Genomic DNA, 23,788 nt, shown 5'->3' on the forward strand with positions numbered 1-23,788 from the left:
TAGTTTTGAATATTTTTGTAGGAAATCTTGTACCATACAAAAAACAGCAACAGCCATCTGCAAAGAACAAAGAGAATTATTCGAAGATGAAGTCAACCGAGTTATTGTGGCACGGACGGACTGGGGTGAGTAATTTACACTCGAGCTTTTGTTTATAAAAGGTAGACAGTTTTATTGTGACTAAAATCGACTAAATACCCTTTGGTATCTTCTAAGACATTTGTACGGAGTACGATTGATTTAAAGGGATACATTAAACACGCCTTGTGTCAACAAAGAATTTAGTTAGAGATTTATCATCAAAGACCAAATGATACCTAACTAAGCTACATACATTTTATTAGTCTGATTAAATGGTGAAATATAAACTGTTAGGTTGTAACACATATTATAAACTAATACTAATAATAATGCGAAATTGACTCTGTCTGCTAAGCTTAAATTTCGATGAGATAAGGCTACCTCATTAATTTACTCTTTTATTGATAAGCTAGTTGTACCCGATAAGAGCACGTTCTAAATAACCAAAAAAAAATGTACCTAGTCTGTGTTAATTCCTATTATATCCGATATCTGCCATTAAAAGTCTCGTCAAAATCGGTCCAGCCGTTCCAAAGATTAGCCGATATATTTAGGAAAAAGCTGTTATTTTAGTTTTGCCAAATAACACTCCAATTTTTTATACGTTTTTCATACGTATTTTGTGCGGGTAATATCGTAGGTTTAGCTAGTATTGTATATAAATATACCAATGAATATTTACTAAGTAAATGCATCCAAGTTTTACTTAAGTCAAGAAAATGATTGTCATTAATGCCTTACTTATTCAATTTTATGTAGATTTCGTTTCAGAAAGCGTATCTCGTAACTTTGCTCGTTAAAAAAGCAGTTTACTTAAGCACCTTAGAATAAGCCATTACCAATAAAGTAACGATCTGACGTTGCAAAATTTCCTAATAACCTCCCTATATCGAAGAGCTTTTCAGTAAAGGTCAACAAAAGATGGCGAGATCAATTTGATTAATTCAAGTACTTTACTTCTTCTATAAATATTGAGATGAACTGTGCCCCGTCTTTAAACAACCTTTGTAACATGGACTATTCCATACTACCAAAAATGTTTGTCTATATTGCACTAGACTTCAATTAATCTAAAATTAAAACTATATTTTAATAAATGAAAGTACAGACACGATATATAATTCTTGCACCTGAAATGGTTCCAATGTGTTGATTCCTTCTTTATAAGATTACTGAGGAATTGAAGATGGGATTTTAGGTGCAGAGCTCCCAGCAGGATTGGGGAAATTTGCGATTACGTATTGCATATATATGTTAGTATCGAAAGCGATTTAGAAAATTGTTTTAGAAGTAAAGAATTTAAGAGTTTTTTAAATGTTTAACTATTTTTCAAATATGGATGTAATTATTTATTTAAACGATTATAGCACTGCACCACTTCACAATTTTTATTTACCATCGTGGACCGAGAGTACAAATCTAGCAGGTATAAACTCTTACCAGATTTTTTGCAGATCTATCCACAATTTAACAATCTTTAATGACCTAGCGAGGTTGTAAAAATCATTTTTTCATAACGAGAATAGCTGAAAACTTTGTTCATCACCCAGTGTGGTTTAGCAATACATTAAATTTTAATAAGTCAACTCGAAGCATTCACTTATACGCTCATCTCAAAAGATTACTTAAGTTTAATTAATAATAAAATATTTCATTTCTCTACAAACATTATAAAAACTCTAAACCAAGATTTATACGCATAATTAAAAAGTTATTAGTCGAAACATGCGCTGAAACCACAGCACTCACTTCTAAATTTGTCCAAAATCGCTTCACTTCATTTGTTTCGTGTTCAAATCGCATTGGTTTAATTTTAGCCGTCGAATCCTGTGGTTGGCAATAATTGTGCGGTTTTCGCGGTAAATTTATTCTAATTGCCATAACAGAATGCGTACACTGGCGACATCGTTTAGGATGACATTTTTACGTATGAGGTTAATAGTTAATGATGTTAAATTTAGTTGGTTTCTAATTTACTGTTTCTTAATCCTCTTTAATGTTCAATACTTGAGACCATTTAGAAACCACATTAGTTATACAGTTATAGCTACGTCTATATAGAAAAAAATCCAAATATGCCCAATGCTACCAACATTTTCACCCAAATCATATTTCTTAAGACAATTTCAACAATTTACTAAATTGTTAGATTTTAAATGAATTGCTCGTTCTATATTGATTTTTGTGATCTAGTAAAGTAAATACTTCGTATCATTTAGTTTTAACTATTTCCTTGTACTGTGTGCGTTTTGAAGAGAATAGCATATTTTCTGCTAAAGTATTGATAAAGTTTCAACGAAAGTGTAGTTAGGTGTCGTGGTTATGGTCTCGTCACTTCATAAGACTATTAAGTCGCAGGCACGTCGTGCGCATGTCTAGACTGAAGCCAAAAGTGAAAAGTAAACTGTCCGCATTGGGACTCAAGACAAACGATGACGTCGCGACTACCCAACATCCATTAATCACAATTAGTGAAGCCCGAAACAAAACGCATTGTATCGTTTGAAAAAGTGGACAGATAATTGCTTTTACTGGGATTGTTGCTGGAAAAATCTTTAAGTAAAATATTTATAAATTAACTGCACCCAGACTGGGTACTACTTACTCATCATCTGCTATAAAAAGAAGCACATGACGTCATTATTATCATCCGATTAGCTTAGGTTAGGTGAGAATATCAGTGTGAGTAATTCGCTGCTTCAAAACGAAAGGGCCACAAATCAAAATGTTAGAATGTTACAGGAGGGCTGTTTTAAAATTTTTCAGTTTTCCTTTTGAAATATCTTTTCACACGTTCGTCCATTTTTATGTAAATTACATGTTTGAAAGCGTCTTTTAAGCCTTTACCTAGGTCCTAATGCATTATTTTGATAACTATCATCGGAAGCAAGCTAACGACATATACGTCCCTTTGGCATATAAATTATTGTGATTACACTAATGATCTTTTTCAATAAAAAGACACAAATAATGAAAGAAAATACGCATTTATTTAAAAAAGTAACTTAAATGTATTTGGTAACAAACAACGCAGACTTCAAAATTAAGTAAATGTTTCTAAAAACTTAATAAGATAACTCAAAATTAGTAAGTATGTTAGGAATAAAATCAAAGAAATTATATTATTTTTTTACGTGAGAAATATTTTGTTACTATTCTATAACATTGTTCAACGTTTAACTTTTATTATAGTCTTATAGACTTCTGATCATTATTATATTACTTACTCCTTTACTTAACAAATTACAAATTTATCATCACAGTAAGTACTTAACTGTAAATAGGAACTCAATTAAAGATCAGTCTCACTGCTTACAGACGTTTGAGCATTGGTTACTTCTAACTAATCAATCACAAATTATCACAAAAAGTATGTACTTATCTGTATATAGGAACATATCAAATGTCAGTCTCATAAGATTTTAAACTAACTTTCTATTAAACCTTACTATAATATTCAAAGACTAATATAAAAGTTTTCATAAAATTTCGGTATTACGTGTTTTTCAATAAGCTTTAGAATACCTTGCTTTTTTTGTTCAGAAACTTTCAACTTCTGTGTATATAACTTTTTCAGTGTGTTAGTTGCAACCGTGGCTTTAGGTTGCCGTTTCTTCAAAGTACAAACTGACTTGAACTCTTCTTCTTCGTATGAAGTCTTAAAGAAAAACATGTTTTTGTTAGCTTTATCAATTTTTAGAACCTTTACATCGGACCATTTTAACTTTTCTCCATTTTCTGCTGTGATGAAGTTACCAACAGCCAGTGGTTTCAAGTCGTAAAAACTATCATGTGTCAGTTCTTTAACAGTGTATGGTTTTCCCGTCTTTTTTGCAGTTTTGATCAATGTAATATATTGATCGGGTACATAAATTGGCGAAGATTTTAATGCTTTTGAAATGTTTCTTCCAATAACGGAGTGAACAGAGTCACCCTCGTTTTGGGTGTGACCTTTAATCAAGAATTTGTGTGTTATACTTTGCAGTTTTGGAAGCTCGCTAAGGGCATGTTGGTACATAGCCAGCATAAATTTATTTTTTTGCTGACCACAGCAATTATCACTGTAGAAAACTACGTCGAAGTTAACGGTTGCTTTATCGTTTAGAGATTTTAGGTACATATACACACATGAACCTATCTCATTCACCCCTCGAGCTCCTTCTCCCTCGTGCCAAACAAAGCAAGTTGTGTCCTTTGTACCAAGCTCAGTAATCGTGAAATTTAATACATTTAACTTTGAAATATAATAAAAGCTTGACACTTCACCCCGCGGACAAGGCATCACAGCTTGTAAATCATAGACAGCGACTACAAAATTGTCACTAACATTTTCCTTATCCTTCTCTTTTTCCGCTCTAACGAGACATTTTTCTTTTAAATGTTGGTCTTGCTTTTGTTGTACTGGAACTTTATCTTCAGCATTGGCGTAAGCAGTACAATGTTCACATTGGTCCTTCTTAGGTTGCCAAAAAGAAATATTGAAGTCCTTCATAAAGATATTGTAATAGATTTGGTAGTTTACGTGTTGCACTCCTTCAGATTTACATTTTTCTACGTAATCTCTGTGCAATGTAGCTATGTTGGTCCCACCTTCGATATATTCACGTTTCGTTTGAGCACGGCAATAATGGCTCTCGATTCGTGGTATAGATTGTATGTGAGCTTTTACACCATCGATTAAATTAGATTCAGTCTTGTTATGGCTTTCATGTCTCCCTCTTTTATCTGGTATTTGAGTTCCTGTGAGACTCGAATGTTTCTTTAGAACAGTTCTGATTGCTTTGTCTGAAATTGCAAGAGTATGCATGAAGAAAATTTTGCATACTCGGATACGGGTCTTATTTAGAGGCAAGTAATATCCATGATTGAAATTTTTACGAGTACTGCCAACACGAGTATAACGATATTTGGGTTCAATTTTAGTCATGTGGTCATGGACGAACTGTCTCTGAATATGTATATCAGCAGTCTTCCAGTACTCATCAAATATTACCTCTCGATCTTCCTGTGAGAATTTAGAAGAACAATTAAGCTTACATTTGTTTGAACAAGGAGGCCCAACTTTTTTACTGTCCATGAGCTTCTTCGACTTTGACAAAGACGTGTATGCTTTACCAGTATTTCTTAAAAATTTGGCCTTATTCTTCTTCCATATCTCTGGGTTTGCTTTTCTTTTACGAGACTTAATAGCTAGATGTGTATCCGTACAAGGAGATTGTCCATCGACGCTTACTGGCAGGCTATCTACGCTATTTGGCTGCATATCAAGACTGCGAGGCTGTATCAGAGTGCTAAGGCTGACTGGCTGCAGTTCATGACTATCGATGTCTTGATGGTTACTCACACTATGTGATTGCTCTTCACTTTTAAGTGGTTTTGGCTGGGTATTGACGCTCTCAATGTTACCTATACAGCTTTGTAGTATGTCGTCAATTTGGTGTGATTGGTTAATATTGCTGGCTGATTGATTTTGTGGAAGTTGGACGGTTTTCGTAGTTTTATTAAAATCTCTAGAAGTTCCGGGTTTTGGTGAAATATCTTGCCTTATTAGTGCTGTATTTTCCTCGTGATCTTCTTCCGAATCTGATTCGGAACTAGATGATAAGCTTATATTGAAATTTGGATCTTTGACACTGTCATCAGAAGAAAACAGACTTGTTGTGCAATCTGAATTCTTGCTTTCGCTGGAACTATCATCACTATGTTCAATCAAAATGTTTGGTTTATCGTTAAAAGTAATCAAATGTTCTTCATCGGAGTCCAAAATACTTAAATTTTGGCCATATTGACTGTCTGGTATAGAATTTGTATCGAAAGAACTATCATGTGGGTTGATAGACGAAGGAGAATCAGGAGAAGGAGAATCTTGCTGCAGCTGTGGACCAATTGGTAAATCATCGTTTTTATGTGGACTAAGGGGTAATGGTTTATTCTTCTGTAAAGAGATGGAATCATTTACCATTTTCACAAGTCTATATCCTCTGGTCTTATGCATCCTGTAAAATAACAAAATAAAACTAGTTTAACTTCACAAGTTCATTACAAATAATCCCAGTAAGTATTATTAAAAATCACTTATAGGTACCAATATTATTAATGGCCTTTAAACCCACATTAATTGCATTAAAAGCTAAAATAATTTATTCAATCGCAAAGCAGTTAAGCAGTTATAAGTCATCTTTTAAAATAAATTATTTACTAACCTAAAAAAAAACCAAAACAATAGTTAGTACTTTTCGTTTCAAAAGGTCTTCACAAACTATTATATTTAATACCGCGAAATAGACGTTTCACAAAAACTGCTTTTAAGTTTAAAAGAAAGTTATGTGTTTACAAATTGATTCTATTGCGAAATAGACGCTTTTCGGAATGTGGCACTGTTGCTAAATAAATTGTATTTTACTTACTTTTATTTTATATGCCAACCCGACGCATTTCAAAATGTGGCCCTATTGTCTATAAAATTTTGCCTGATAATTGACGACTTTTTGAGATGTGGCTGACTGGCTCAAAAAACACGTACGACCGCGCCGACTGTCAGGTTGCAACTAGCAAGATGGCCGTATCGCTCTGAAGTTAGCTACCGAAACGTTAAAATGCCAAAGAGGCGTTTGTGTATTTTAGTGATTTAGAGTGCAAAATCGATAAGTGTCTTTGTGATTTATGAAAATAAGGTTCATTATAGTTAAATTTTCGGCATAAAAGTAGTTTTTAGAAATTTTGATATGTGGCCCTTTCGTTTATAAGCAGCGAATTATTACCAAGTCCAGGGACCTAATATCATAGTTCTCAAATTTGATGGCAAATTTCATGAAAAGGAATTCATATTTATTAAAGTACCAATTACCTTCGTCAGAGGTTGTTACCCCTTACCTGATGGTAAAATGATACATGTGCCAGTCTGGCTGTTAATAATCAATATATATCTGATACCTTTGATTAGCAGCAGCTTAGTCATCATTAAAATATGGTGGTAACCAAATATTGAAATTAAGGAAATGGATCATTATTTAAGCACTCACTATTTAATGATAATTGTTGTCATTATCAGGAAAAACTTGCATAGGGATTAATCATGTTTACTGACTTGTATTTTCTCTGAGTACATATTTTAGTATAGAGTAGTTAACGGTAAAGAAATTTATTATTATTGATTGTTAATTTACAAACTGATCTGCAATATTAAGTAAATGTTTAAGAATTAATCTATATTAATTAAATGTACTCTTGGCATAAATAATAGTTAAATATTATTACTTATGATATCACTTGAAATAAATGTGCCTCAGATTCAGTAATTATGATCTTTCAGATGTGACTAATTAGTATTGAACGTTTATCAAAAAATGATTTAATGATTTAATAATTCTTCTTATAATTTGATTTGAGTGAAAAATTAGAGAAATTCTCTAATGTTTGAAAAACAGATATTGGCTTATCTCTAGTACAGACATATACGCCATATTTGAATTTTTTATGGAATAGGTTGGCGGACGAGCAAATGGGCCACCTGATGATATGTGGTCACCATCACCCATTGACAATGACGCTGTAAGAAATATTAATTATTCCTTATTTCGTCTATGTGCCACCAACCTTGGGAACTAAGGTGCTATGTCCCTTTGCCTGTAGTTACACTGTCTCACTCACCCTTCAAACCGGAACACAACATTACTGCGTACTGTTGTTTAGCGGCAGAATATCTGATGAGTGGGTACCCAGGCGGGCTTGCATAAAGCCCTACCACTAAAAAAGATTGTTAATGTTGATACAAAAGTTATTATATAAATAAATTCATTAGGTGATAATACTTCAATACCATATGCAACTCTTAATAGCTATGAATAATGATTTTGGCTTTAATTCACTCAAATGGAAATTCGAAATCGCCATCCATTAGTAGGTATTATTGGGTAGTTAATACTGAATACCAGATATTTGGAACGCGATTTTAGGTTCAGTCCCTTAGATAATTTAGACTTTGATATCTATGTTAATAGTTTTACTTTAAAATACGACAATAAAGAAGCATATTATCACATCTCATATATAAATACTCCGGTTCCCTCTAAATCAAGGAAGCGATGTTGCATGATCAATGGAGAGAGAATGTTTTTCTCTTATATATGTACACCTGAAACGTTTACTGATTACTATGTCCTACGTAACATGGTTGCCTAGTAAAGATCGCTGCTTAGCGATAAGGCCGCTAATTGTACATTTAGATCAAGTTTTGCAATTACTGTATAATTTATTTATTCTTTGGTGTACAATAAAGAATACTTACTTACTTACTTACTTAGAGCAATCTTTTACGAGCCACCAATGTAAAAAGTCACTGGATCGATCCTGTACTTTTGGTTTATTGTCATACCCATGCTTTATCATCATCATCATCAACAGCTTTTTTTCGTCCACTGCTGGACATAGGTCTCTCCAATAGCACGCCACTGTAATCGATCTTCGGCTACTCGCATCCAGCTCCTGCCAGCCGCCTTGCGTAAATCTCCATCGTTCCCGAAAATGTCCTACGCTACGTTTGCCGAGACGCGGTCTCCACTCTAGAACACGGTTTAACCATCGGTACCCATACCCATGCTTATGACAAGTTATAAGCTTAAAAGGTCAATAGGAATTTTAGTAATACCATTCAATTCTGATGTTTCTACTATTCCTTAAAAATCAAGTGCTATTTTAATCTGATGTCCACTTTGCATTGTAACATTCATATAAAAATTGGATTTCAGCTGTATTGGCCTTGATACGTTATTATGAAATTATTGAGTATTCTTGTGAACGCCATCTTTCAACATATCATAGTTATTGTGTTTATGACGTAAAACAACAAGAGATACAAAATAATCGATGAAAAATTAAAAGCAAACTAAATGAAACAAATCTAAGTAATAAGTACATATATGTGTTATTTCAAATATTTTTACCTGATTAGATTAAAATAATCAGTCCGTTGTATGGACAGCAGTTTCGACCTTATTATATATAATTACACTGTACGTACCTAGATACATGTAAATCTAAAATAGTGATAACGAAACTGATAAAATAAACATCAAATTTAGTCAATTCAGTGTAATTAGGTAACAAATTTTTATCGTTATAATGTTACTGAAAATATTAATTTTTAGTGTTTTGAGTGCAATTTCGACTTGCGAGAAAGTTAGATATGACAATTATTCGCTGTACAAAATATATCCACAAAACGAAGATCACTTGAAGTTTTTAAACGATTTACAAGACAGTGATGATTTACGTTTTTGGAAATTACCTTCATCTGTCGATGACTATGCGAGTGTTGTGTCTTCACCTGAAAAGAAAGTTCTTTTTGAACATTCCCTTAAGAAAAGGAGTTTAAACTATGAGGTTATGCTGGAAAATATTCAACAGTAAGTTTAATTATTATTCAATATCGGTGAATTTATATTAGGATTTGTTTTAAAATGGTGATGTATTTTTTAGAACATTTGATGAGCAATTATACAGCAGAAAAAGACGTGACACAAGAAATCAGTTGTTTTGGACTAATTTTCAAACAATGGAAGATATTTATGAGTGGTTCCATCATTTGGCTAGAACGCATGAAAATCTTGTGACCATCATTCATGCGGGGAAATCATTTGAAGGTAACATTAGCACTTGATCACAAAAAGTAAAATTAAAGTACACGTTGAAACTTTTTGATTCATTTTACTTGGTGGTAGGGCTTTGTGCAGGCCCGTCTGGGTAGGTACCACCCACTCATAAGTTATTCTACCGGCAAATAACAGTACTCAGTATTGTTGTATTCCGGTTTGAAGGGTGAGAGAGCCAGTGTAACTACAGGCACAAGGGACATAACATCTTAGTTCCCAAGGTTAGTGGCACATGGACGATGTAAGGAATAGTTAATATTTCTTACAGCGTCCTTGTCTATGGGTGATGGTGACCACTTACCACCAGGTGGCACATATGCTCGTCCGCCAACATATACAATAAAAAAAAATTTGGTATGTGATGTTACTCACATCCAGTAGCGTAACTATCGTAGGGCCAGATGGTGCAGTGCACCAGGGCCCCGGAGTTCAAGGAGGAGGGAGTTATATTATTTGGTATCTTATATTTTCAAGGGTAATTTTTAGTTAAAGAGGGATGGGAAAGAGAGGGTGAGGGCACGATTTTTTTTTACCGGGGCCCTTCGTCACCTAGCTACACCACTGTTCGCATCTAATCAGACTTAACAAGATGCTAAAATGTGTTTACAATATTTTTTTAGGTCGAAACATAACTGGAGTGAAAATATCACGTAAGCCAAGTCAACGCGCTATTTTCATAGAAGGCGGTCAAGTTGCTGCTGATTGGCTTTCTCCAACTGTTACCACATATATAGTGGATCAGCTTGTGCGAGGCGATAGTCCTGAAATAAGGCAGGCTGCAGAAGACTTTGAATGGCACATTTTTCCAATCCTAAACCCTGATGGTCATGAATACACACAAAATTTTGTAAGTAATTGAACAAATCGATTATCTTATATTTTTATTTATAAAGCTATTAATGTTTTAATATTTTCAGGATAGACTTTGGCTTAAGAATCGTAGGCCGACAGTAGGACGTTCAGTTGGTGTTGATTTATCAAAGAATTGGAATTCACAATGGGGAGGTATAGTGATACTATCTATATTAAAAAAAACATACCATATAAAAAAATGTAACTGATAGATACCTTTTAATTTCTTTGTAATAATTTTAGTTTTTGTAAGTAAAAAGTAATATTGTAATGCTTGAAATGTATTTTTTAGTTAGAGGGGGCAGTTTCGAACCAGCTGCCAGTAACTACATAGGCTTAGGGCCATTTTCAGAATATGAGACGAGAGCTATTTCAAGATATATCGAATCAATGGATACTAAACTATATGGATTATTGTCATTTAGAGGGTTTGGACAAAGGCTGTTGATACCTTTTGCTCATACCACATCACATATGTATAATTATAATAAAACGGTGAGTTACCAAACTGCATAAAAAATCTTTACCTTTATTTTAAAATTGAACTGGATTGGATCTGTATAATTTTGTTAATATGAAAACAGTTTGCTAGAAGATACTTAATCTACAAGCAAATACATTTGCAATCCTGGCAAACCACAGACAATTCATTTTTTTTTGTCGAAACAAAGAGATAAGATCGAGTGAATGGTGATTTTAAGTCAAAGAGCATCAAAAGCAACACCAAAAAGGTTTATTTAAAAAAAATAACCTTACGTGTTTATTCTTCAGGTCCTAATCGGAAGACGAGCTATGGGATCTCTGGCAGGCCGTTATAATACGCAATATTTGGTTGGAAATTCGATGGAAGTTCATGGTAAAATATTTCTTTATTACTTTATAACTATTTACAATAATAACCAACTTATTCCATCAATATAATTATATATACATGATCTTTATGATCCACTAGGGACCCGACCTGGCCTCACACGGATTATATGTAACGTTATTTTATGACCAAATTGCATAAAATCATTATAAATTGTATTCTATGTGTTATTCTGTTGTATAACCTATATTACTGTAAAATTTTATCCAAATCCGTTCAGTAGTTTTTTTGTGAAAGAGTAACAAACATATATACATCTATCCTCACTTTTAGGATTTGAGATTGAATTTCTTTTACAGACGGTTCTACGGGTTCTATTGCTGACTGGGTCAAGCATCGCTATAATCCTCTCTTGGTTTTCACCTACCAACTCAGGGATACCGGTAATTCGGGTTACGTATTACCAGTGAACCAAGTGCTGCCATCTTGTGAGGAAACTTTTGACTCTGTTTTGGCGATCATTAGGGAGGCGAGGTTTCTTAATGTACTCTAGTAATTTGGAATCATTTGTGATGGATTTTAAAGCAAATCGATTGACTTAGTAAAGGTTGGGGATAATGGTATAATGAAGTAATTAATCTGATGTACTTTTACCGATGACAAAGCGAGTTTTTGTCAATCTTCCACAGCTAACGATTTATTATTTTTAACTTGTTTTTTCGAAATGTATGTGTTATCTATACTGCTAATAAACTTATTACATGGATATATGTTTTATTACTTAAATGTCATAAATTAAAATTTGATTATTATTGTGGATTATTTAATTTACGTGTCTGTGTTAAAAGTTACGACTTATAAAAAAATATTTGTCTGACAATCAAGTATATTGTTAGTAGTTATAACAATATTAAGACATATCAATACATAACAAATATGAACTAAAATAGAAAACTGATTAATAACGACTTACAAAACACTAGCTAAATCCATGGCCGTACCCGCTTTAAATTTATACAAAGCAATTGTAGTTATAAAAAATAGCGTATCCTCTGTGAGGCCATAAGCTTACAAAAAGTTATCAAAATCTATTCAGTCATGAAAGCGCAGCAGGCAGACAGAATTACTTTTACATTTATATTATAAGTAAGAACTGACCAAAATGTTCTTCAATTTTGGCATTATCAATTTAAATTTTAATTGTAATAAGAATTTTTAAGTATCTACTATATTACGCTTGTCAATATAGTGTAAACGTTTCATTTTAGGAATCCAAACACGGTTTTTATCTAATTTATTGGCAGATAATGATAATGATAATGATTCGACATTCATAAACGTTTAAATATAAAACTTACTGTTATCTGATATACAGTATCGAGTCGACATAATTAATATTGCTCAAATGATATTATAGTATTTTAATTCTGTATGTTTTATAATCATTGTAAAGTCGAACATTTATGATACATACATCAACTAGAATATCCATGATGATATTCTTAAATAAGTTTTTGTTTTTAATTTTACTTGTACCATTTGTTTCGTGTGAAAAGTTACGTTTTGATAACTACACGCTGTATAAAATATCTCCTGAAAATGATCAACATTACAAGCTACTACAAGACATTCAAAATACTGATCCGAGATTCGACTTCTGGAGCGAACCTACACCTTTATTGGATTTCGTATCAGTGATGTCCAGTCCTGAAAACAAAGCCGATTTAGAAGAAATTCTTCAAGGATACAAAATGAAATATGAAGTCACAATGCAAAACATCCAAGAGTAAGTAATATTTAATATATTAAGAAAATATCTCTTGATCATAGTGGAACACAAAATCAGCAAAATTAATTTACATTTTTCAACAGAGCTATTGATAAGGAAACAGTTGGAACCTATACACGTAATAATAGAGCAAGTATGTCATGGAACATGTATCATAATCTCGAGAGCATAGAATTATGGTTCTCTGACTTATTAACAGCGTATCCAAGTGTCACTGGTATAATAATTGGAGGTAGATCATATGAAGGCAGGAACATCAAGGGTATTAAAATATCCCATGGATCAGGCAGAAGAGCAATTTTCATTGAAGCTGGCATACATTCAAGAGAATGGATTTCCCCAGCAACTGCGTGCTATATTATAAATGAACTTTTAAGTAGCAATGATCCAATAACAAGAGCTGCTGCTCGCGACTATGACTGGTACATATTTCCAGTAACCAACCCTGATGGTTACGTCTTTACGCATGATGAGGTAAAAACAATTGTTGTTGCACTTTATGCATCAAGCAAGGCAAGGTATCCACTTATATAATAAAATTCCACAGACATATTTAACTTTGCCGCTATTTGTAAATAATAAATTAGTAAAGAAAACATATTATTCAATACAAGATCTTGGAGCTCATGCTTGTTGACTTTCAGACAGGATATATTACTTACATATATAATTTTAATTAAGTAACATGACTTTATCTTTAAATGTTCAAAAAGAGTCACTACTAGGAAACTCAGTAGCCGGGTCTTCTCGGCAGCAATTACTTTCCAAACCGGTGACAGCTTCACCTTAAATATTTGTTAAATGACGATTTAAAAGTGCTTGTAAAAGTAAGCTCGACTAAAGTATTATTTGATTTGATTTCATAATCCTATTCTAGAATCGTATGTGGCGCAAAAACAGACGACCAACCGGCTCTGCAATTGGAGTTGATTTAAACAGAAATTGGAACAATAACTGGTTAGGTAGGTTTTCGTTGATTTTTTTGATAATAATTATGAAATTAATAGAAAAGAATACATAGAGAAGTATGGAAGAAGAAGACATGTTGCGTCGATCCCAAGTAAACAGAGCAGACTAATGATGAGGTATATAATTTTAAACGTAAAACATTAAGTTTTAAGCTCAATGATTATTGAATCGACGACAGATCTGATCCGTTGAGAAAATATCCAAAGTATAACAATAGTCAAGCTTCTATCAAATTAAGATTCATCTATAATTTTGTTTTTTCTTCTTAACTTTAAATTGGTAATCTATAATAATATTATTAAAAGGAAAATTTTGTTTCTTTGTTTGGTGTGAATAGGCTCAAAAACTACTGGACTGATTTAAAAAAAATCTCTCAATATTTGAAAACTATATTATCGACGAATAACGTAGGCTAAATTTTATTTTGGAAAAAATAGGGTTATGTGGGATTTTCGGACACAAGGTGTAAAAAAGCTTTTAGGATACGCAATCCTGTCACAAATCCGAAATCTACGCGGACGAAGTTGCGGGCAGAAGCTAGTATTTAATAAACTGTTTCTTTTCTATTTCAGTGTCTGGTGCCAGTGTTAATCCTGCAACTGATACTTATGCCGGACCTGGACCATTTTCGGAACCAGAAACATTAACCCTGTCACAATATATAAGATCTATTGGAGATAAAATTGATTTATATTTATCATTTCACTCTTTTGGTCAATTATTATTGATACCATTTGGAAACTCAACAGCACCTTACGCTAATTACTATGATGCAGTGAGTACAGTTCTCTGACGTAGGGCTTAAAGGGCTTTCAATAACGACAAACAACAACAACAACAACCACTGCTGGGCTAAGGCCTTCTTTCCCTTTGAGGAGAAGGTTTGGAACTTTCGTGGAATACTGATGTGACAGAATTTTTATGAAATTAGACACATGCAGGTTTCCTTACGATGTTTTTTGTTTTGTTTGTCGCCGCCGATCACGAGATGAATTATAAAAACAATTTAAGTTAATGAATATTTAGTGGTGGTTGCCCGGGTTTGAATGCGCAATAATTGCTTAAGGTGCACGTGTTCTAACCACTGGACTATCACAGCTAAACCACAAAATGTCGGTATTAGCAATGTTTAACTGATGCAGTTTTTCCAAAAAATATTTTATAATTTGGCAATTGACATATCGTGATTTACATTTTATTTGATTTAGATTTTTGTTGGCACTTTTAGCACCAGGATTGGCGTTTCATTTAGTTATTTTATTTTACTTTTGATTATTTGTATAATGTAGCTCTATTTTTAGATTAATATTGGAAGACGAACGATGGGCGCACTCTCGGTTAGATACGGCACTCAATACGTTACAGGAAATATCGCTGAGGCTATTTGTAAGTTTTATCTCTTCATTTAAGACAAATAAAACATTTTTAACATGACATTTCAAAAGTAAATTAAAAAAAATCCACGTCTGCGCAGGAAGTATCAATTGTTCTGAGGCCAAACAACTATACCTAGTATTATTGTGTTCAGATTTGAATGGCGAGTAAACTAGTGTATCAACGGGAACTATAACATCTTATTTGCGGTGTTGATGGCGTACTGGAACTAAGTGATGTTTATATATCTACATAATCAGATATAGCCATTGCATTGAGGGTAATGACCACTAGTCAGACAATAATTTGTCAGTCTGCTTACCTACATCAAATATATAAACGAACCATCATCACTTCACTTGGTGGTAGGGCTATGTGCAAGCCCGTCTGGTTAGGTACCACCCACTCATCAGTTATTCTACCGCCAAATAACAGTATTTAGTATTGTTGTATTCCGGTTTGAAGAGTGAGTGAGCCAGTGTAACTACAGGCACAAGGGACATAACATCTTAGTTCCCAAGGTTGGTGGCACATAGACGCTGTAAGGAATAGTTAATATTTCTTACAGTGTCATTGTCTATGGGTGATGGTGATCACTTACCATCAGGTGTCCCATATGCTCGTCCGCCAACCTATACCATAAAAAAAAATCACAAGTATATTGCTAATTGTTAATTTACCAAAAAATAGTCATAAGTTTTGATCCTGAAATACAAATTTGGCAATAGCAAATTATACTTTATTAAATTAAATATGAAAGATACAAAATGATTATTCTCTTCTCTCTTCTCGATTCAGATCAAGCAACGGGAGGCAGTGTGGATTGGGTTAAAGATCAGATCAAAGTTCCTCTCGTATATTGTTATGAGCTACGTGACAATGGCAATTTTGGTTTCATTCTCCCACCTCATCAGATACTACCCAACAACGAGGAAGTCATGGATTCTGTATTAGAAATGATCCATCAAGCTGAAAGATTCGGTTACATGAACAGCAGTAAAGGCCTTCACGGATCCATATTCGTTTGCTTCTTAGCATTAATTATAACAATGTTTCATCGATAACTATATGAGTTAAGCTAAGCATAAATTTTCAAATAAAATTATGAACCCTATGATTTCAACGATATGTTTTATTTGTTTTTATCGTATAATTTTCGTTGCTGGAAGTCCAATAATAGAAAGTGAAGTTAGAAAACTCTGAACAAGGTTGTTACCCTATTAATTCTTTAAGTAACTCCAGGTAGACTATTTTACTGCTTAGGTTAGGTATATGTGTGCATAATAACATGTGTCGTTCCATCTCTCTCTCATAACTCAAAGGAAAGACAAAGCACACTGCTAAGAATTACTGGACCGAAAAAACCAAATATTTGATATTCATCAGACTTGGGATTTGCAGTTAAGAAAACATGATACATTTTTATCAGCTATGAGGCAGTTTACAATAATAAATAAACTATTAATTATCAATTATAACAAGAATCGTTGTCATGATTTATGGCTCTCTGCAAATGTCCCGAAAAGCCTAGATGGGCGTTTGTTTTTACGAAACATAAATTATCCATCAGAGTACGAAGCAACGCAATACAAAATAGTATTCTTGTATGAACCGGCTTTTAGAGATTTTTATTTATTTCCGTTCAAAAATCGTAAACAAAATATTTGTTCGACGTTTTAAATCTCTGACGTTAGGACATCTAGCGATCTATCCATCCATTCTGTCACAACGGAATATTGATTACGTTTCAAGTGGGAAAATCGCTTTAAAAGACTTCTAAATTTATAGCAGTTTTGTGTTATTGTAGTATTGTTTCATATTATATTTTATATAATTATAGGATTACATAATTAGAATCGATTTTATTATTGTATTCTTATATGATATTGGTAAAAATAACCATAAAATATTAAATATTTGGAAAAAACTCTTACCAATCAGTGCAAGAAAAAGTTAGAGTGCGAATAAGATAATACAATTTTAATTATTGGGCTTTCACTATGTATAAATAATTAACAAAACCAAAATCTAACAATAATCTACATTTTTGTTTTCATTGAGATTTATGACTTCGAAGAATATAATTTTCAACCGACTTCAAAAAGGAGGAGGTTATCAATTCGTCTGTATTTTTTTTTTTTTTTTTTTTTTTTTTATGTTTGTTACCTCATAACTTTGCACTGGGTGGACCGATTTTGATAATTTTTTTTTGTTTGAAAGGTAGTGCTTCCCATGGGGTCCCATTTTTTTTTAATTTTTTTCCGATGATGGTATCCGTATGAAAACGACATAAGTCTTAAATTTGCAATATGTATATGCGCGACAAATAGGTGAATAACTGAAAATCACGTTAACCAATTTTGATAATTCTTTTTTTATTATAAAATATATACTTCAAGGATAATTTGGTGAAAGTTTGGTAAGGTTTTGAGCACAGGATCCATGGCAAAGTAACGGAACGGAAGGGAACGGAAAAATTCTGAGGAGCACGTTAGCGATACTCGGTCGAATCTTTTATTTTTATGTTATTTGGATATTTGAGTCACCTTCCGTAATGCGGTAATGTTAATGTAATTATCATAGTCGAATATTATAATCAACTAGCTACCCAGCCCGGCTTCGCACGGGTGCAATACTGATACTAAATATACTACAGAATTTGTTTATTTACGACATCACATCGCAAACTTCTAAAATTATCAGTGTTTCTTTACTATATTGGTCATGTATTATATACACTAACTTTCCTCTGGAATCACACTATCTATTAAAAAAAACCGCATCAAAATCCGTTGCGTAGATTTAAAGATATAGGGACAGAGAAACCGACTTTGTTTTATACTATGTAGTGATGGAACTCCTTAACGGCTCACAGTTAGGGTGCGATATGGGGCAGAATTTCTTACTATCTTTAATCAAATTTTGTGTATGTGATGGTAATGTAATATGATGTACGACATATATTAGCTCTTTTTCAAAGTTTTTTTGCTGAGGTCGATTACAGCTCTTTCGAGGGATCCTTGTAGTTTATGCCGCAATACGTATTAAAGTCGCATTTTCGAAAGTCTATTTTTGCTTTATTCGCAAGTTTCCCTTAAATTGTCCTCGAAGTAGTTTATGACTCATATAAAGGGAACGCTTAATCTATCCATATTAAGAAAAATTAGTTAGTCAAATTCACAAGCTTCACTTAAAATCAAAAAATAAATAAAAATTTTAACAAAAAGAAAAACCGACTTCAAACAAAACACTACTTTAGAACAAATGAATATGCACTAAAAAGTGTTAAAAATAATTGCGTATTCAATATATTTTTTAGAGTCCTCCTAAGTAAAATGAACTTTCTTACTGTCTTTAATCAAATTATGTGTATGTGATGTGATGTCATATGATGTACGACATATGTATATCAGCTCTTTTTTAAAGTTTTTTTTGCTAAGGTCGATTACAGCTTTTTCGAGTCATCCTTGTAGTTTATGCCGCATGACGTATTAAAGCGCATTTTCGAAAATCTATTTTTGCTTTATTCGCAAGTTTCCTTTGAAATTGTCCTCCAAGTAGTTTCTGACTCATATAAACGGAACGCTTAATCTATCCATATTAAGAAAAAATAGTTAGTCAACATCAGCTTCACTCAAAATCAAAAAATAAATAAAAATTTTAACAAAAAGAAAAACCGACTTCAAACGAAACACTATTTCAAAACGATGAATATGCGCTAAAAAGTAATAAAAATAATTGCGTATTCAACATATTTTTAGAGTCCTACTAAGTAAAATGAAATGAAAAGTATTAGACTACTTAAACGTCGATTTACGATTATATAATGTAGTTATAATTATTGCTATATTTGGAGTCGGTGTCAGCCAAGAAAACCCTACAATATATCTATCAAAAAACAATACGAGAATACTTTAACAAATATGTTTTTTACAAATTACCTTTTATACAATAATATACTGGATTACTGGATCAATCAAGGGGCTCTTATCGCTTCTTTCTTTTGATTGTTGGGGCAAGGGCACCGTGGCTGACACCGGCTCCAAATATACCAATAACTATAACTACATTATATAATCGTAAATCGACGTTTAAGTAGTCTAATACTTTTCATTTCATTTTACTTAGTAGGACTCTAAAAAATATGTTGAATACGCAATTATTTTTATTACTTTTTAGCGCATATTCATCGTTTTGAAATAGTGTTTCGTTTGAAGTCGGTTTTTCTTTTTGTTAAAATTTTTATTTATAATTATTGTGCATTCATTATATATATATATAATTAATTAACTTAATTTATGTTTAAATTTCATTGAATTAATAAACATATTTATGGAATTAGTTATTGTTATATCTGTATTTGGTATCTTGATATTATCTTATATATTTATTAGATCAGTTCAGCAAAGACTATTGTTATAGAAAAATGATTTGAAAAATTAAGCACACTCGTTTTTATTATCATAACTAAGGGCATTAATTTTCAATCTTGGTTTAGTGTCGGTCTAATTGGCTACCACTCCAATGAAGCTACAGAGATCAGATCTTTTCATCATGGAGTACTGCAGTCAATCGTGGGATGGATCAGCCTGACTCACTGAAGGCAGTCACAGATTCAATCCCAAATTCACGCTGATAACAATTAAGATTTAAATCCAGGTACCTCACATTATAATTGCGCCTGGAAAGTGCTTGGAATTTACTTGAATTAATTATATTTTGATTTGTTCGAAGATCAAGATCACTGAAACTTTTTTTTTGAAAGGACGACATTGTACCTGTTCTTTATTTAATATAAACGATTATTTCCTTTAAATAGAATCAATGACAAAATAAAAGTTTGAGTAAATTATTGTCTTAATTAAAAACGCTTCTAAAATTATATATTTATCAAATGAACGGGCTTTGATATTAAAATAGAGAGGTTTATCGACAGAGGCATTGCGTATTAAGATTTGGCTTTTATCCATTAGGGTTTATGAAAGTGGTCTGCTAATGGATATTCACGAGCAACAAGTATAAACCCAAACTCCTTTCATTTCTAAAATATTGCAGCACAGACGTTTTATTGAACGTTATTTTGGCAGAAATTCGTTTTGGAACAGTATTTCGTTACTTTAGTTTTCGTCGGTAATCTTTGTTTGATCTTTGCTTTTATGAATAAGTACATTTATACTAATATTATAAATGCGAAAGTAACTTTTTGATATTTTTTTTTACTTTACTTTACTTTAAGTCACTGTCTGTCTGTAACCTTCTCTATCATGACTAAACCAGTAAAGTGAATATTATGAGATATGGTATTGAGCAGGACATAGGCTAATTTAAGTAGTTCTTTATAAATGTACATATATGTTAGTTTATATTAGTATCATGATATCGACATACAACAAATATACTATTGAGGACATAATTCATGGAATCCATTTATGAGTACAGGTTATTTGAGTATAGTTCTCTTCAGTTTCTCAGAAATAAGACCACAGCCGAAGGCTTCTGTAAAGTCAATTTGGTTCATTTACATCGGGATTATAAACAGTGTTTCTAAGTCTTGGAATTTAAAATGTAGACATTTCTTACCATCCAATTATTTATAAAAGCTAGGCTTGAAATATTAACAAGATATAAATACAGTTTAAACCCGATACTACTCAGGAATAACGTGTTAACTACTAATTTGAAAATATATATAATTAAATCATTTATTAGTCCCAGAGATTACCACCCACGATTAAGTAAAAAATACCGCTTTATAATACTAGTATGAAAAACTCGTTGGGATATTTTACATCGGCTAGAATATAATCATTATGATAGTATAACAATACTTCTTTATTAATAGTATGAATGTGAAAGTAACTGTGTCTGTCTGTCTGTCACAACAAAACCAATTAACCGACTTTGATGAAATTTGATATGAAGCAAAATTGAACTCCAAGAACATAGGGAGACTTTTTGGCCAGCCCTAAAACGCAAGCGAAGTCACGGGCGTCAACTAGTAAGTTATATAGAAGGAGGAGGAGGAGGCTATTGTGGATTTTACATAAAACCATTCATAGAATCGTCTGGACGTGTTATCGCGATCGCAGCTTTCCGAGTCGCTTCAGGCGACTTGGGAATACATATAAATATTTTTGTATTTCTGGTAAACAGCGAGGAAATATCTGAGAAGGAAAGATAATGTTTGTGTTGAATAACTTTCTAAAATAGTATTTACTACAGATAATACGACACGGACTTATTTGCTTTTATTTTAGATTATAAGATATAAAGAGAAGCGTTTCGTTTATATTACATGATGTGCATTTATATAAATACATGTATACCTACAATATACAATAAGTAAAGTATACTCGTATTATTGTATTGTAGGCTTGCTTTTTGTGAGAAAGATAGGTGGATGACCTAATGGAACACCTGATAGTGATTCATTGGTGCTGAAAAGTGATAGATTTGTATAGAAAAAGCAAACAAATGTAAGGATACCAAAGGATTTTATTATCGTACTAACTTATTCGAGACCATTCTATAATACAAGTAAACTCATTTGACACACAAACGAAAAAAGATCAAAAATCTATATAGCCAGTAAACATTATTAAAGACCTACTTATTGATAAGTCATTTTGTAAGACCTAATGCCTTATGACATTGTTTATATTAAAATCAAAAATCAAAATCAAAGTATACTTTATTCAAGTGGGCGTTTACAAGCACTTTTGAATCGTCATTTAACAATTAAGTGAAGCTACCACCTCTAATTTTCACCTCATTAGACAGCTCTAATAAAAAGAAGTATTTCTTATATCCCCAAAGTACCACAAATCTTGGGAACTAAGATGTCATGTTCCTTGTGCCTCTAATTATACTTACTCGTCCTTTAAATTGGAACACAACAGTACTGAACTGCTTGGTACCAGACAAGCTTTCACAAAGCTCTACCACCAAGTTATTCTAATAAATAAATTATGCCATAAATTGTCAGTAACTACGATAAGTATTTTCTAAGAGTTGATTCTAAGGCTTAAAATTAAATAATCAGAAAAAAGTTATCACTAAAAATTCAAAATTTCAATCTTAGCACTTCAATTTGATAGGTTATCTTCCAAAGAGAAAACGCTTCTATGCGATAACCTTGGAAAAGATCAGGATTCCTGCAATTGGTCAGAGTTTATCAGAGATTGAAATAATAGTTATATTCAAGGTCACACAACCAAAGAGTAATAATAAATAATAATAAATATGGGACAACATCACATACATTACTCTGATCCCAACATAAGTAGCTAATGCACTTGTGTTATGGAAAATCAGAAGCAACGACCGTACCACAAACACTCAAACCCAAGACAACATAGAAAACTAATTATAATTTACATTGACGTGGCCGGGAATCGAACCCAGGACCTCAGAGTAGCAAAAGTCATAAAAGAGTAAGATACATATATCTTCTACGTAATATTCTATGTCTTTATTCAACGTAAGACGCTTCTAGTAGTAGATGATAATTATACTTTAAGCTCGGGTAACGTGTTAAACACACAAAATCATATAATAATAAGCTATTGCGTTTGTTTTTGTTAATAAAGCCTACATGAATGCGTGTTTTGCCTGAAGCTTGATTGGTAGAGGATAGCTTACGGGCATTTTGGTCCAGCTCTTGTTTTAACTGCACAATTTTGTTGATCAATAAAGTTCTTCAAATGAAAATATAACTAAGTTTTTGGGTAATTATTTAACAGTTTTTTTTTTATTTATATTGTTCACAAACTGAGCGTTCAAAAGTCTGTGTCCGTATAATGTACTCAACTATAAATATTATCGTTTCATACAAGTCCTTTTGTTTATTTAACGGGAAGGAAATACATTTACGCATGACGCCCGGTTGGGGGAACAGGACGGGTATGTGGGGCTCAACCGGGATCATAAGGGCATGCCAGAGCGCAATGCCCTGATCTGCCCACTAATACCATCCTCAGGCTTCCACCACGCTGCTGAGTGAAAGATCAAGGGACCAGGGTGCACCATGAGTAGGTGCATCACATGTACCCCAAAATTTCATACAAGTACCTACTAGCAAAATCAAAATCAAATCTTATTATTTTTTGTAGTAGGCTTTTACAAGCACTTTTCAGTTATTATTTTATACAATTGTATATCTAGATATCCCCGGATTGGAATAGATAGATAGATACTGCCGCAAAAAAATCAGCAAAAAATTTTCCAAGATTTGAAAAACAAAACACTACCGTAAAATCTATA

The 23,788-nt window shown here is 32.7% G+C and overlaps 2 protein-coding genes across 2 annotated transcripts; both read left to right on the forward strand.

The window, feature by feature from the left end:
* Positions 1 to 9,094: 9,094 nt before the first annotated feature.
* LOC124538599 (zinc carboxypeptidase-like) lies at positions 9,095 to 12,203 on the forward strand. The gene is made up of 7 exons (XM_047115713.1): positions 9,095 to 9,485; positions 9,559 to 9,722; positions 10,352 to 10,578; positions 10,649 to 10,736; positions 10,876 to 11,078; positions 11,355 to 11,439; positions 11,754 to 12,203. The coding sequence occupies exons 1-7, from the start codon at positions 9,202 to 9,204 to the stop codon at positions 11,945 to 11,947; spliced, it is 1,245 nt and encodes a 414-aa protein (XP_046971669.1). The 5' UTR covers positions 9,095 to 9,201; the 3' UTR covers positions 11,948 to 12,203.
* A 550-nt stretch (positions 12,204 to 12,753) lies between these two features.
* On the forward strand, positions 12,754 to 16,649 carry LOC124538598 (zinc carboxypeptidase-like). Its single transcript, XM_047115712.1, has 6 exons — positions 12,754 to 13,180; positions 13,267 to 13,657; positions 14,061 to 14,145; positions 14,725 to 14,927; positions 15,454 to 15,538; positions 16,325 to 16,649. The coding sequence occupies exons 1-6, from the start codon at positions 12,858 to 12,860 to the stop codon at positions 16,588 to 16,590; spliced, it is 1,353 nt and encodes a 450-aa protein (XP_046971668.1). The 5' UTR covers positions 12,754 to 12,857; the 3' UTR covers positions 16,591 to 16,649.
* The last annotated feature ends 7,139 nt before the right edge of the window (positions 16,650 to 23,788 follow it).

This window comes from Vanessa cardui, chromosome 20 (genome assembly GCF_905220365.1).
Source record: "Vanessa cardui chromosome 20, ilVanCard2.1, whole genome shotgun sequence".
NCBI lineage: Eukaryota > Metazoa > Arthropoda > Insecta > Lepidoptera > Nymphalidae > Vanessa > Vanessa cardui.

Coding starts and splice junctions, on each gene's coding strand:
- LOC124538599 (XM_047115713.1), top strand. CDS start 9,202: ATGTTACTGAAAATATTAATTTTTAGTGTTTTGAGTGCAATTTCGACT. Junction 11,079..11,354: donor TGTATAATTATAATAAAACG/GTGAGTTACCAA, acceptor TTTATTCTTCAG/GTCCTAATCGGAAGACGAGC. Junction 11,440..11,753: donor AAATTCGATGGAAGTTCATG/GTAAAATATTTC, acceptor TTTCTTTTACAG/ACGGTTCTACGGGTTCTATT.
- LOC124538598 (XM_047115712.1), top strand. CDS start 12,858: ATGATACATACATCAACTAGAATATCCATGATGATATTCTTAAATAAG. Junction 14,146..14,724: donor TTGGAACAATAACTGGTTAG/GTAGGTTTTCGT, acceptor TTTCTATTTCAG/TGTCTGGTGCCAGTGTTAAT. Junction 14,928..15,453: donor ACGCTAATTACTATGATGCA/GTGAGTACAGTT, acceptor CTCTATTTTTAG/ATTAATATTGGAAGACGAAC.